This window comes from Talpa europaea (assembly GCF_964194135.1).
Source record: "Talpa europaea genome assembly, chromosome: 11".
NCBI classification, from domain to species: domain Eukaryota; kingdom Metazoa; phylum Chordata; class Mammalia; order Eulipotyphla; family Talpidae; genus Talpa; species Talpa europaea.
Window position 1 is genome coordinate 32,579,567 of NC_140078.1, and position 12,505 is coordinate 32,592,071.

Here is a 12,505-nt window from a genome sequence, read left to right on the forward strand (position 1 = left end):
TGGCTAATTCAGTCTTTCAGGTGCTCTTTCATCTGGCCTCTGTCTCCCTTATCCATCCCTCTCCTGTTCCACCCTCAACTCATAGTGATCGCAGCTGTCTGCCTTGTGCAAGCTGTCCTTAAGAGATTGAAGGTCTCCAAGACGGTCCTCCTTCCTTAGGTCTTAGCTCCGATGTCACTTGCTCAGCAAACCTCTGAACCTCCCAGCTCATTTTCTAGCACGTGATCTCCTAGCTCCCTCTACTTTCCTTCCTGACATCATCATCATTTGCAGTCATGTCATTGTGCAATGACTGGTCTCAGTGGAGCGAGGGCTCCCTGAGGCACGGCCCGTGCCCATGCTGCTCACCACAGTGTGGGGAGGGCCTGGCTGTGCAGGGACACAGATGCACATGAGCACGTGTGGACTGCCTGGATGGTGCAGCAGACAGGTTCTCTAACAGGCAGGAATGTGGGAACAGGGTCGGCACGCTCTGCATTCACAGCGCCACGCTCCCTCAGCTAGGACCTCGGCACACAGCACACACGCCTGTGGGCTCACAAGAATGGCCAGTTTAGTCTGACCCTCCCTTAACCATCTCCACTTTTGGAGAGGGGGGTGTTGAGAGGGTGTGGCCATGATATAAATTTGCCCAGGTAGCTTTAAGCAGGGCAAACACCAATGAACTGAGGCTCACCTCAAAGTGCTGGTCCCTCCCAACTCTCTAGGGGAACCAAGTGAGAGAGAGGCCAGTGGGGTGCGAAAAAGCATGGGGGAGAATGCCTCCCATGGTGTGAGGATGAGGTGAGGAGGCCTCGAGCTGGGGACCAGGCTCAGTGTGTGTTGTGGGGGCCGCCTGGCTGGTACCAGTTTTCCGGTCTGAATTGCCCTCATGAGCAACACAATCAACGGACAACCATCCCAAGCTCTTCAGATGAAGAGGCGCCCAAGAGCACCCCAATGAGTGAGCACTGTGTGCTTTGGCCGGAGTTCTTTACAAAAAAACTAGAGCTTGGTCCACTGAGGATGCCACTCTGCATCAGGAGATGCATTACAATCCTTTATAAAGGTGACCTTCCCAAAGCCTTATAAAGGATGCACAGTCAGGATTTTAATATCACTGTGCTCAAGGAACCCTCAGTGGGTCCCCTTTTTTATTCTTTCAAGACATTGACACTTGTCTTGAAACTCTACATTGAAAAGTTGTTTAGGTTGCAAACCACCCTCCTCCCTTCCCATGGTTTCCAGCTTGTTTTCGAGAGAAAAGTTAAGCGTTTCAAATCAACTGAAGTGAAAATATTAAAAAAAGCTCTTAATCACCACAAACTGGTGTATTGTTCCTTGTGATTCTTTTCTGAGGATAGTCCCTGGCGGTTTTAAAAACACAGCTGCAGTGCTCCCTCCCTCCTTGCCTTCCTTCTGCAAGGCTGAGAACGGAGCCCCAGGAATAGCAGACCCTCAGGCTGTTCTTTAGTGAGACGTTCTCAGGCACAACTTTAAGTGCTATTGGAAAGACAGACTCCTCTGCAATTATGAACTGTGCATATGGATTCGTGACACTAAGGAAAATAATTTTGCTTTCAAGCAGTGAAGAGGGTTATGTGCTCCACATATATTTCCCCAGATTTCAATTCTGGTGAAACGTTTCTCTTTCTGGTGGCCAGCCTTAATGAGCAAAGGCTTTGTGATGCTAACCCTTTGTGGCTTTGTGCAGTCCATTGATGCTATACATTTCCAATCTTGCACCCAGTGCACATCCCTCTCGTCAATGCTTAAAGATGGCATGTGATCTCCATGCAAACTCATCTACTTGTCTCTCTTTGAATGAGGAGGTTGTGTGTGTGGGTTCTGCCATTTTAGCAACAGAAAGGGAGCAAGACCAAATTGGAGAATCTCAAATTTCCAAAGAAGAGTCAGGTTTATTTTTACTAAAAAGTCCCGTTTTCAAATAAAATGGTAAAAAATGAGTATAGTCATAGAAGGATGTTTTATATTTAGTCATTTTACAAGAGATGCAACAAGGGAGAACCTTCCAGAATGGCATGGGGTAATATTAGAAGACAGTGCCAGAGGCACTGTCCGGAATTCCATAGTCTGGAATTCCGTAGTCAGAAGTGCATGAGGATGTTATTTCCAGGGAATAAAGATAAACTCATATCCTCGAACCCCTCACTTCAGTCAACTATCTTTTTCTACCGCCAACCATTTTAAAATATAACAGGATTCTACTGGGTTCCCAAATAAAGAAGCATTATAAAGTAATAGCCTGGTCTATGTGACCTTGCCAACTCCCAGGTACTGCTGACTCAGTTGAAATATGATGCTTTAGAAATAGGTGTATTTGCTTAGAAAAAACTTGGAAAAAATTCCATATTTATGAAATTCAAAATTCAAACAATATAGGATCATATTTTCCATATCAGAACAGGCACTGTAAACAATTTCTTTTTTAAATTACGAACAAAATCCTCTTCTTGCACATGGAAAGAGACCTGTCTTTAGGAGGTTTAATTTCTCAAGAATGAGTTTTCATAAATTGTCTTTATGAAATGTAAAACACCCAAATATAAAGCACCTGTCATGATAATTAAAATTAAAGCAGTTGACTTCACCATGGAGCTATTTAACTTTCCTTACTCAAAATGAAAAAAAACAAAGAGAACTTTCCAGTAACAAAGGCTGACCTGATCCTGCAGGGGTATAGGATTATGGGAAACTGAGGGCCTCGGGTGGCAGAATTGTTCAACTCATCACACCTAAAGGCATCATTTTAAGCAACTGTAAAGAGATTGTATTTAAAAACCTCTTTCCAACACTTCTGTTTGGAAAGAGGACATTGGTGAAAATTCTTGCTTATATCAGGCTGGAATTACTACCTGCATTCTCTCTGCAGCTGTTACACTTCAGTTCTATGGATCCATAAGCTGTAGAGCTTCTACCCAGACTACAAAACACAAACTTGTCTAGAGCCTGGAGTGGGTAGTCAGAAGCCAAACTGAGCAGAACTTTCTCTTTTTGCAATCAACTATAAGTGGTCCTGGGGCCAGACTGCCCTGTTCGAGTATCTCCAAACATATCCATTTAATGGGCCTGAGAATCTTCTAGATGGTGTCACTGGGGAGTCAGCACAACTTGGTTACATGCCTAAATCAATCATAGGGTTGACTCTAAATCTTTCCAATGACTCTGAATCTTTCCAATTCAGAAGAAGCAAGGTCTGGGGGAAGATAAACTGAAGGTTCCTATACTACCTGTGATTATAAGCAAATTTGAAGCATATCCTTCATTGTGTGAGATGTAAGAGGGAATGCTAAAACTACCCCAAGAATTCTGTTTCAGTTCCTTACAGTTGTCAAACTGCCTACAAAAATTTTGTAAGTTGGTAGCACCTCAACTTGAATTGCATAAAATGGGATCAGTTGAGTATCACTTCATTATTTGATGCACTCGAAAGTAATAAAATGCTCATGTGCCAGTTTTGTTTTTTTTTTTTAAATTCCTTTGAATTAGTGCAAATTAACAAAGTGAAGCTTTAGTTTTGTCACCATTGCCATCTTCATGCCAGGAGGGAATTCTATTATTTGTTTAGAGGAGACTTCAGTGGCTTTTCAATACTTCCTCATGTCTTATTCAAATCAAGCTGCCTTTGAGTTCAACTAGAAGTTTGTTTTTGACACCCACACCCTAGGACCCTGGCTGGTCCACTCAGAGTAGATTATTCCTCTGCTTGTAACCATGGGATCAAATGAAACCTGGAGATATTCATGCAACAGCTTCATTTTCAGATGTGAAGACTGAGGTGAAGGGAGGTGAAATGACTCATGTCTGCCTTTCACCAGAGCCAGCTGCACGTGAACTCCACACTCCAAACTAATTACTTAAGATGAATACTGGAATCAAAGGATCTTAGGATTCCTGCCCTTCTTACAAGCATCGTTGTATCCTTGCCAATTATTACTGTGCCCTGCGTGATTTTAGTGAAACCCTTGCTATGAGCATGTCCTCGGATCCAAAAGGGCAGGGGATGCATTTTCTGCTCAGTTGAAGAAAATCATTTAGTTTATTCAGCAAACAAGGGACAAACTTTAGTGCTTAGATTCCTTTTAAGCAAATGACCTATGGTTAATTAATATCTCCCAGCTTTTATCCTTTAATCTCTAGGTTTAAATTCTCCAGTAGTAATTTCACCTAAACCCATGCCTGTAATCACAACTGTAGACAAAAGCAAGCCTTCCTACAGCAATGAAAAAAAAGGGTGCTCATTTTTTTCATGCTAAACTATGATATCCAATTAGTGTGATAATGGTTCCCCCCGCCCTTAGCAGGATAACTGCATCTTTAAACATATTTTTCACATTCAAGTTCTGTCGTACAGGCATATTCTAGAAGAGTGAATGCAAACAGGTTTTGTTACCCATTCATTTGTGACTTCAGTCATTAATATAACTGTATCTTATCAACACAAATACTGAATTATACATTATGTAACTTTCCAAGCACATTAAATTTTTAAAGAGACCAGTAGGTATGATCATGTCACAAAATTAAACTGAGCTACAGGGTAGATTCCATAACTTCATTTAATATTTATAGCAGCTGAATTTAAATTCCAAAAAAGCAAATACCTTTAATAAATTTGGTGTGAATGATTATATATTTTGATACAACTATTATACAGGTGTGTATATATATATAAATCTATAGGTAGAATTATATACATTTCAATATATACCACACATATTTTTTTTCTTTAGTAATACAAAGCAGCTTTGCTGTAGACAGATGTGCAATGCGACATTAACTCCTGAGTAATTTAAGGGATCATTAATAAACTACTGTAAATTCGGGCCTTTCAGCTAAAGATCCAGTAGAGTCTGTAACAAAAATGTGAACAAAATAATGTTCAAAAGTATGCGTTCAGTTATGTGTTCATTTTGTGCTTAGCAATAAAAGCTTGAGACTGTACAGTAGCCATTTACATTTGGGAAAATTTTCTCAAATATTCAAAATTTAACAAATACTCTATTTGTATGGATTTATAGAAGTTTGAAGTGATGTTATCTACATCTAATTTGTCAAGCATGGAGGACTTCAGTCATGATTGAACAGAAATTCCCTTTTGCAGAATATGACATTCTGTGTAAACATCAGTGTGTAGGTATTATACAAAGTTCTGATTCAAAGGATGGGAAAAAAGAAAAAAAATACAACGAAATAATTTATAACGCTTTTCTTGAGATACAGCCAGCCATATGGAAGGAATATAAAAAATAAGAGTGTATTCTGGTGAGAGGAAACCAGATGAAAGTCATTTGAGGGAGGTCTGGTTAAGTCTCCCACTTTGGGAAGTCCCAGGTTGACTTGGCTTAGAGAACCCAAGTCAATCCAGCCACATCCATCTTGCCACAGGGAACAGACTCCACTGTGCGATAGGAAGAAAGCACTATGGGGAAAAGGCCACATTCAACTGCCACGGAACAGTACGAGCTGCCCATTAAGGTCGCCATCAGCAAGCGAAGCATCCCAATCCCAAACTCAGGCACTAGGTATGAACTGGTGAGGTGGTCCTGGAAGCCTGCTTGTGTCGGCCTGCAGCAGGAGGGGGCAGACCCCGACCCTCGCCTGGAAGTGTGTCTTGTCTCGGAGGCCCACTTCGACGAGAAGGCACTCATTGGTAGTTCTTCTGTCACCTCCAGCTCTATCCTGTCCCGTGGCTGCTGTAGTCAAAGACTCCTTTCTTGAAGAATGGTGAGAACTCACAAATGGTGTGTTTTGAAAGGGTCAGCCCCACTTTGTTGATGTGAAGGGGAGACGTCACAGATTGGAGCATCACACTGAAAAAGTCTCTGAGGTATTTCTGAGGAAGACACAAATGTTAAAAGTATGGTCAAGACATTGTTGGGTGGAGTCAATTAGAGGAGAAGAAATGTCCAGAAACAACTTCGCCTCCACCTTGAAAGAGTTGTCACCATCATTAGAAACAGCACACGGGGATCTCCTTCATAGCCTTAGGTATCATCAGACCAATGAGAAAACATAGCCATGCAGGTGACATTTCTTTGGCTCATCACTCTGGTTCATAGTAACATGGCCTCCAACCTACCTGCAGATAATGTCAGAGAAAGGCCAGCAGGGTGCCTGTCGCAGGGTCTGCCTCACAGCAATAGTGTCACTAATGCCCTATTTTTTTAAAAAGCCGTTACCTCTCTCCCCCTAAAACTCACCAATAAGTAGAAAGATGATAAATGAAAAAATAAAGGCCAGCCATCTGTACAATGCTAAATGTGCTGCTGATTTGCATTTTTTAAATAGCTTAGTCACTATCTGCTTCAGATCCTTCTTATAAACTGAAGGAAATGCTGGGGACAGGAGGGTCAATTTCAAGTACTAATATTTACAAATCACTTTGCAAATCCTATAATCATCAATCAAAAAAAATTCTTACTACAGGCAAATTTCTCTGAATCCTTGCTGCCTTCATCCCCTGCCAGCCACACGTCTGTCACAGTATCAACTGCCCTTTCTGTCACTGAACAAACAAAGCATATCCAAGACTAGGGGTCAAGATGCTGGGAACAGAATCAGATGCGGGTGCTTGCAGGATACATCCAAGAAGAGAAAACACACAAAGATGGTAATATACTCAGGTCAGGCAAACCTTACCCACAATGGGCAATGGATGGAAAAGATAGAGGAGGGGTGCTTAGACCTACACCTTCACCATCATTTATGCTAGTTTGAAAAATACACACAATCCTATCACAAGCTTAGAGTGTAAACATAATAATTATGAACTCTGAATAACAACAAAAAATCTCTTTGAAACATGACCGAGCCCTAGTAGTGGTTCCCAGAAGGGATGATTTGCCCCACAGACAATACTCAGCAATGTCTGGGGACATTTCTAATTCTCACTCTGACAGGGAGTCACATCTATGGGGGCAGCTAACCATCCTACAATGCACAAGGTAGCTCCCACAATTAAGAATTATTTTATTCTAAATATCAATAAAGTCACATTTGAGAAACCTTGGCCAAAGGAAGTAGATTTCAGGTCTGAGTCGCCAACCTGAAATTCACATCTGAAATACACTCTGCTGGAGAAAAATGTGTTAGCTTTCTTAAAAATACTAACAAGGAGGGTCTCCCTGGTGGTGCAGGGCTTAAAGACTCAGTGTTCTCAAGTGAACACTGCCATTGCAGCATGAGTTTGATCCCTGGCTAGGGAGCTGACTCACATGGCACAGCACACCTCTCCTGTCTCACCTGCTGCTCCCGTCAGCAGTGTATTTCTGTAGATCCACCTGTTCTGCTCCCCACTCTCTGGTGAATCCTCTCACTCCCTGCACCTCTGGCCTGTACCCCAGCTCTGATATGCATAAATAAATAAATCTTTAAAAAAATGGTAACAAGGAATCCTAATAATTAACATTACTAATAATTAACAGGTAGAGCAATTTAAAGTTTCTAACAAGCTAATTTTTTACATTTTATGGAGGTATAACTGATGTAAAACAATGCACGTCCTTTAAACGCACAATTTGATGAATCCCAGCACATGTATGGACCTGTGAAATCATCACCAAAGCAAGGTGATCCACATTTGTACCACCCCAGAGTTTCGTAGTTTCATGTTATCATCATACTCTGCCTAGACCTACCTCTTCTTATTGTAATGCACATTTTCAGGTGAGGAAACTGTTGAGGGAGAGGTAAGCAAGGTTGGCAATCAAAAACAAGTGTTTTTAACACAGATTCAATTTTCTTGGCTCAATTATTCCTAACATAGAGGCCTCATGGTAATCTCTCAGAAAGGGAGTTGAGATAGCTATCAGGTAAGTCCAAAACCAATTGCTGAAAAATGTTCTCCAGTACTAATTTGCACCAGAGAAGCAAACAGAATCAGAGCTCATCTTTTCTGGGGAAGAGACCTTGAGAAGAGCAACCTGAGAGAGAACTGAATTTCATCAAACATGGTTCCTAGCAATGATCTGCCCAACTGGCCAACGCTTGCAATGAAGGGCATGTGCACAACTGATTGTTTTTAGAAGATGAAGAGAGATATGATTTAGCATGAGGAAGCCGAGGAGCTCTCTCACTTGGCGTGGCAGCCATGAGAGAGTTGAAAGCAGAAATGGGTCTGCATGAGGTGACACCCAGCAGCTGCTCTACAGTTTGTGCTGCAGGTCCCACAGGCTGCATGAAAGTGTAGGCAGAGGAGCAGGACAATCTTGCCCTCAAGATGAATTCTGACAAAATAGAAGGTATTTAAATCAGGAACAGTTGTTGTATCAACACTTGTCATCATTAGTTCGCAAACCAGGGTCCCTTAAAGGGCCAATAAAACATGAAAAGAGAAGTGGATGTTAAAAATATAAATAAAAGAAAAAGAGAAACCATTTGAGAGACTGTCCCTCCCAGGGCATTTACATTTCAGAAGAGAACTGTAAATCAGATAATGCCTTTTTCTTTAAATGAACTCATTAGCATGTTTTGATGAAAACTTGAGATACAAAGATCTGATCTGACTAATTTTAAATACCACAGAAGAATTTTTTTTCTTTGCCAAATAAGTCTCTGCTTAGAATTGGGCAGCCTTGGCTCCCTTTCCACAGACTTCACCCTTGGTGCAAAGAAATGTTTTATTTAAAAAGTGTTCTCTGTAGTGACCTCAGAGTGCTCTGAAGTATAAGGTGACCATATGACCTTGGTGACTATAGTGATGGGTGTCTAGAGTCACATACTAAGACATGACATGTGCAAATTATTCTAGGCTGAACAAATTCTTTCTGCTGAAAGAAAAAAAAAACAAAAACAAAAACAAAGGATTAGGGTTGAGAACAGAAGACAGAACTTCCAGAAATATCTTGAGGTCACATTCAGAATCTCTTTTGCGGTCCCTCATTATCCCCAGCACACTGCAAAGCCTGGTAAAAATGTTTAGAAGAAACCTTGATGGACTAAGATACACACAGAGAAATGGCACACATCATAAGTCTAATCAATTTTCATAACGTGAGCACATAAGTTGATCCGCAGTTAAATAAAAACACAAAATTTCTAGCAACTAAGTAGCCCTCCTCACAATCCTTCCCTCAAGGGTAAGCATGATCCTGACCTCTCCCAGTTTTTGAACTACATATTAATGGAATATACACAAGATACTACTTTTGTGTGCCCAGTGCCCGCTTAACAAGATGTTTGTGAGATTAAAGCACATTACTGAGTGTGGAAGCAGTAGTTTGCTCACCTCTGAGTCATGCAGGATTGGTTCTAGACAGCCACAACAAAGAACACTGCAATACAAGTGGGTCATACAAATTTTCTGGTTTTGCAGTGCCTATGAAAGTTATGTTTACATTATGCTGCAGCTTATTAAGTGTGCAATAGCATCCTGTCTTTAAAAAAAGCAGCACGGGCCTTCCCGGTGGCGCAGCGGTTGAGCGCTGGGTTGCGAAGCTGCCTGCAGCCTCTGCAGCACCAGTTCGATCCCCGGCTGCTCCCCGACGACCGGAGGAGGGTCCCACATGGCGCGCAGAACTCTCTTGCCGCCCGCTGCTCCCCTCAGCAGTGTACTTTGGTCCTTCTGCCTGCTCAGCTCCCCTCTCTGGCACTGGTGAATTCTCTCACCCATGCTTCTGACTGTACCCAGTGCTTGTATAAATAAATAATCTTAAAAAAAAAAAAAAAAAGCAGCACACTGGGGCCTCCCTGGTGGCGCAAGCAGTTCAATGCTTGAATGCAGCGCTGCGAAGCTGTCCCCAGCCTCTGCAGAGCCAGTTCGATCCCAGCTGGCCTCGGAGTAACCCACATGGCGAGCAGACTTCTCCTGTCTCGCTTGCTGCTCCCCTTAGCAGTGCGTTTCCTCAGTCTGCCTGTTCTGTTCCCCACTCTGTCTCTGGTGAATCCTCTCACCCTCCAGCACATCTGGCCTGTACCCCAGTTCTTGTATAAATAAATTAAATCTTTAAAAGAAAAAAACAAACAGCACATACATCTTAACGTGATGCACACAGTCAGTACAAGATGTTGGGAAAAAAGGTGCCAACAGACTTATTTGAAGCAGGGTTGCTATAATCCTGCATTTTATAAAAAAACACACTATCTGTGAAGCACAGTACTGTGCAATAAGCTGAGTCAGTGTGAACATCCCACTGACTGCAGCAGCAAGGGATGCCACAGTGACTGCCTTGGTCCTTGTGTCTGAGCAATTTTTATTAATGAAATCTAATTCCATATAATGATGTTCAGTGAGGTAAGTTTATTGCTATCCTTCCCATAAAGAAGTTTCCCCTTAAGGTTTTAGGTTCAATCCAGGATCAGCCAAAGTGCTAGAACTATGCTGTTATATATCATGAATATACATTACAATAATATATAAACTACATCCTTAAATACACCCATTTACATTAGTAATTTTTGTTTCCTGGGCTCAGATGTTTGAGCATTTGTGGCTGAAGGGAGAATTAAAGTTCTCTGTCAAAGATATCCCAGCCCTCCCTGTTATGTGAAATAAGTCCATGAGCTCAGCAGTATCCCCAGGGCAGTACACTTTATAAAGAGTATTACAAAAATTGAAGAACATTAGGAGTTTAAATGGCTTATCAGGGTCAGAAGGGCAAAGTAGGAAAAGGATTTGTGAAATCCAATATCCAATTTCTGTTTCTTTCATATGACATCTTCTCCATTTAAAAAGGAAATAAAGGCAGGCATATTTAAATTTCTGTAGCTGGTAGGGGTCACAGAAGGCCTGCAAACCCTTGCCCCCCTGGTGGTGGGCTTCACACCTGCTTCTTTGCTTTGTTCAACACCCTGGATCAGGGCCACTGGGGAAGCAGTCACACCCCTGGGGCTGGGCAACATTTCAACCCTGCCTTGGATACAAGGAGGTTGAAAGTCAGATTAGGCCAAATCCTCTTTTAATAAGACTGATATCAGGAAACAAATGGCAGCGTAAGAAGGGGTCTCAAGCCTAAGATGACCTGTCATGTGTGAGCGATCCAGGGAAAGGAAAGGGGCAAAGAGAAGAAAGGAGGCCACAAAGATGGATGGGCTCGCTGGGGAGGGCAAGAGAGGAAGGCTGGGATAGAGGGGGAGACAGAAGAAGTGAGGAAGAGAGTGTAGTGATGTTGGAGTCGAATACTGATTTATGTTTTCCAAGTTCAGAAAACAGATTTAAGAATAAGAAATGTTAGACATTTATCTAGGTTATTTACTTTTTGCTATGTGGACCAACAGTAAAATATAAGTTGTTTCTTATCAATACTTTCAGAAAATCACATTTAGATGGCTAATCTCTAAGGCATATTTCAGTACTGACGAAAGGTACCTTGATTTCATAAAACGATTTTCTTTTACAGTCTGTGGGCATATTTATTGTTTTGGAAAGTCAACTTATACAGTGGCAGTGAGGAAAGGGTAGAAATCACTAGAAGGGTTAAACTGGCATGTGTGTTTAAAAATCCTCTCAAAACAAAGACAAATCCTGTGAGGGGCTAGGAGATTTTAAAGGGGAGACCTGAGTACCAATGAGGGGTATTCAGGTGGTCAGACACTGGGTTTCGGACCCTGTCATTACTAAAAATCCACTGAGTTTTTGACTCTTGGCTGCTAAGTCCCCTCTGAGTATTTCCTTAGGGCTATTTCTATTTGCAACACTAGGTCAACCAACTACCATCTTGTTGCTCTTATGGAAAGGTCATTCATCAAGAGCTTACAAGGTGCCAGAGAAGTGCAAATTTTTAATGGCATAATTCATTTTATGACAACTTTATGAGGTAGGAACTACGATTATTTCCATCTTCCTGATGAAGAAAATAAGGTTCCAGAAGCTTAAATAATGTCCCACAGGTTCCAGAGCCTCTTATCCAGATCTTCCAAGCCTAGAGGTTGAGTCTCAACAAGCAGACTGACCTCATAGCACCTCCTTTGTCTCCACCTCCTGAGTGGTGCGTAAACATTGGGCAAAGCTGTCTGTCTACACTAGACATCTCAGCTACTTGAACCAGATGCACTGCTTTTCCGGGGCCTGATGGGATCTCCTAGAGACTAGTGAGTACTAGGTTTTTAGAATTACTATTCCACATAAAAGCTAGGAAAAGAGCTTTCTGGAAAGCTTGGATTCTTCTACATGGAGTCTGATGCTGCTCTGCTTATGTTACCATATCTTAGTTGTAGTATTCTGGTGGGCACTGGCCACTTTTTGACTGCCCCGGGTCCATTTACCTTTCAAATAGCACTCACATTCCCCTGCAGGGAAAGTAAAAATGAAAAACATAACAAAATTCCTTCCCTTCTTTGGGGATGGATTGTCTGGCTGCCTTAGGGCAGAGGGCTGGTGAATTTTTCCCATTCACATTCTGAGGAGGATCCCTCATAGCCAAAAAGCTAAATGAGATACCGCTTAGTTTAATGGAACCAAGAGTCCTTTGGGGCAAGTCTCCTCTCGATTGTTGAGCTACTGCTATAGTGCATTTTCAAGAGCATGAGAATTTCAGGGACATCTGGCAAAAGGGGCATTTTCAGA

At 42.0% G+C, this 12,505-nt stretch overlaps 1 protein-coding gene across 3 annotated transcripts in view; it reads right to left on the reverse strand.

Moving 5' to 3' along the window:
* Window positions 1-5,677: 5,677 nt before the first annotated feature.
* KIF16B (kinesin family member 16B) overlaps window positions 5,678-12,505 on the reverse strand; it is a gene marked incomplete at both ends in the record, with an annotated part of 259,483 nt that continues 252,655 nt past the window's right edge. For all 3 annotated transcript variants that reach the window (XM_084248158.1, XM_084248157.1, XM_084248156.1), the window contains one exon: window positions 5,678-5,836. In XM_084248158.1, coding sequence (XP_084104284.1) covers window positions 5,678-5,836 — 159 coding nt within the window. The remainder of the gene's footprint in view (window positions 5,837-12,505) is intronic.